This window comes from Lottia gigantea (assembly GCF_000327385.1).
Source record: "Lottia gigantea unplaced genomic scaffold LOTGIsca_1767, whole genome shotgun sequence".
NCBI lineage: Eukaryota > Metazoa > Mollusca > Gastropoda > Lottiidae > Lottia > Lottia gigantea.
This window is the reverse complement of record NW_008708256.1, coordinates 7,198-8,973: the sequence shown is the minus strand read 5'-3', so window position 1 is coordinate 8,973 and position 1,776 is coordinate 7,198. Positions and strand designations below refer to the sequence as shown.

At 37.8% G+C, this 1,776-nt stretch overlaps 1 protein-coding gene across 1 annotated transcript; it reads left to right on the top strand.

Annotated features, from left to right (window-relative positions):
* Window positions 1–163: 163 nt before the first annotated feature.
* On the top strand, window positions 164–706 carry LOTGIDRAFT_176515 (hypothetical protein; the record flags this gene model as incomplete). Its single annotated transcript, XM_009051975.1, has 1 exon — window positions 164–706. A coding segment is annotated over one exon (543 nt), but the record flags the coding sequence as incomplete, so codon positions are not given.
* Window positions 707–1,776: the final 1,070 nt, after the last annotated feature.

Sequence of the window (1,776 nt, the reverse complement as noted above, 5' to 3'; positions counted from 1 at the left end):
CAGAAGGAGGACGGTCACACCTCTTGGCTTATCCATCGTTACGTCCAATTTAAATTCACGTCTCAGAAATAGAGGCCTTTCTTCTCGCGAGATATGGACTCAGCGCTGCCAGTTTGATAACACCCAGTTACCAATTTGTGACCGTGATCTGATTCTACAACAGCATGAATCTCGTCTTAGAAACCATCCTTACAGTCAGTCATCCAAGACCCAAGTCAAGACCCCAAGTCGACAGTCTCATCTATCAAAACCATCTCCATCAGTTGGCGATCTTGTTTATTTAACCACCGATAGGGACAAAACTCGTGGTAGAAGTCGATATCTCGTAACAAACATTGATAAGGGATGGTGTTTTGTCCGAAAGTTTACCGGAAACCAACTCCGGTCTTTGCCTTATAAAGTGAAACTCTGTGCGTGTATTCCGATAACGAACTTTTACTCTGATATGACTATCAATCCACAAGAGGACTCGTTAAGCGACGACGAAGTTTGTACTATTCCCCTATCGTCTCCACCTGATGAGTCATTATGTGTCCCAACTCCACACTCACCCCAGATTCCTGATGTCATTGCAGAGCCACCATCGGAAAACAACATGCAAAGTATCAACTATAATCCAGATCCTGCTGTTCCTGCAGACTTACCAATCAACAGTCCCGTTACAACAGTCGATCCTGCGCCACAACGTCCACGTCGTGTACACTAGAAACCAAGCTACTTACAAGACTATAATTGTGAATGATTACCTTATTTGTGAATATTCAGACTAGTAGTGATTTTAAAGATAAAGAGGCCTCGCCATTTCATGGTAGTTACGTATTAGACTAGCCTGAACTATTCTTATGTGTACGAACTGTACTTGTTGAATTACCTCCCCCTGCACGTGCATGTAAATTCTTTCGTATTATTATTGTCATACTGTAAAACCGCCATCTTTACAATACAATATCTAACATCATTGATTGAAGAGTTTTCCCTTTAAGTGTGCCTGATTACTGACTGGCGCATGCTCAATAACGTAAGCAATATGTATCTTCAAAATACCTTTCCAATTATTACAGTTATTAATCTAAACTGCATATAATATGGGCTTTATCAAAGTTCACATGTGAAAGTATGGTGACCATGAATAAGCCTTCTTTGAAACAATGATTAAGATAGCTTTCCAGGCAAGGTAATATACGCCCACAGGCAGCTTGGATTTTAAATAAAAATATTTTGCAGTACAGTAACAAGTACCGGTATAAAAAAACTTTAGTCATACATAATAATATTACCAAGTTTCATCTAAATCTGTCAAGAAATTGATTTTTCTGATTTTTGATAGGTTTCATCCTTGGGTGATAACAAACACACCAAGTTTCGTCAAAATCCGTCAAGAATTGTGCCTTCTAGAGTGTTTATATTCTAATATTGAAAGCATTTGCAATAACTCATTCTTATTATTTTTCGATTTTCCTGATTTTCAATAGGGTTCATCCTAGGGTGATAACAAACACTCACACCAACTTTCATTCAAATCTGTCAAGAATAGTGTTTACAGGCTAAATTGAATGCGTTTTCAAGAACAAGGGCAATAACTCATACTAATTATGTTTTGATTTTTCTGATTTTCAATAGGGTTCGTCCTTGGTCGATAACAAACACTTACACCAAACTCATCAAAATCCATCTTCTAGAGTGTTTATGAGCGTTTCAAGAACACGGGCAATAACTCATACTAAATATTTTTGTCCAAAGTTTTGTTAAAATCAGTCAAGAATTGTTACTTGTGGA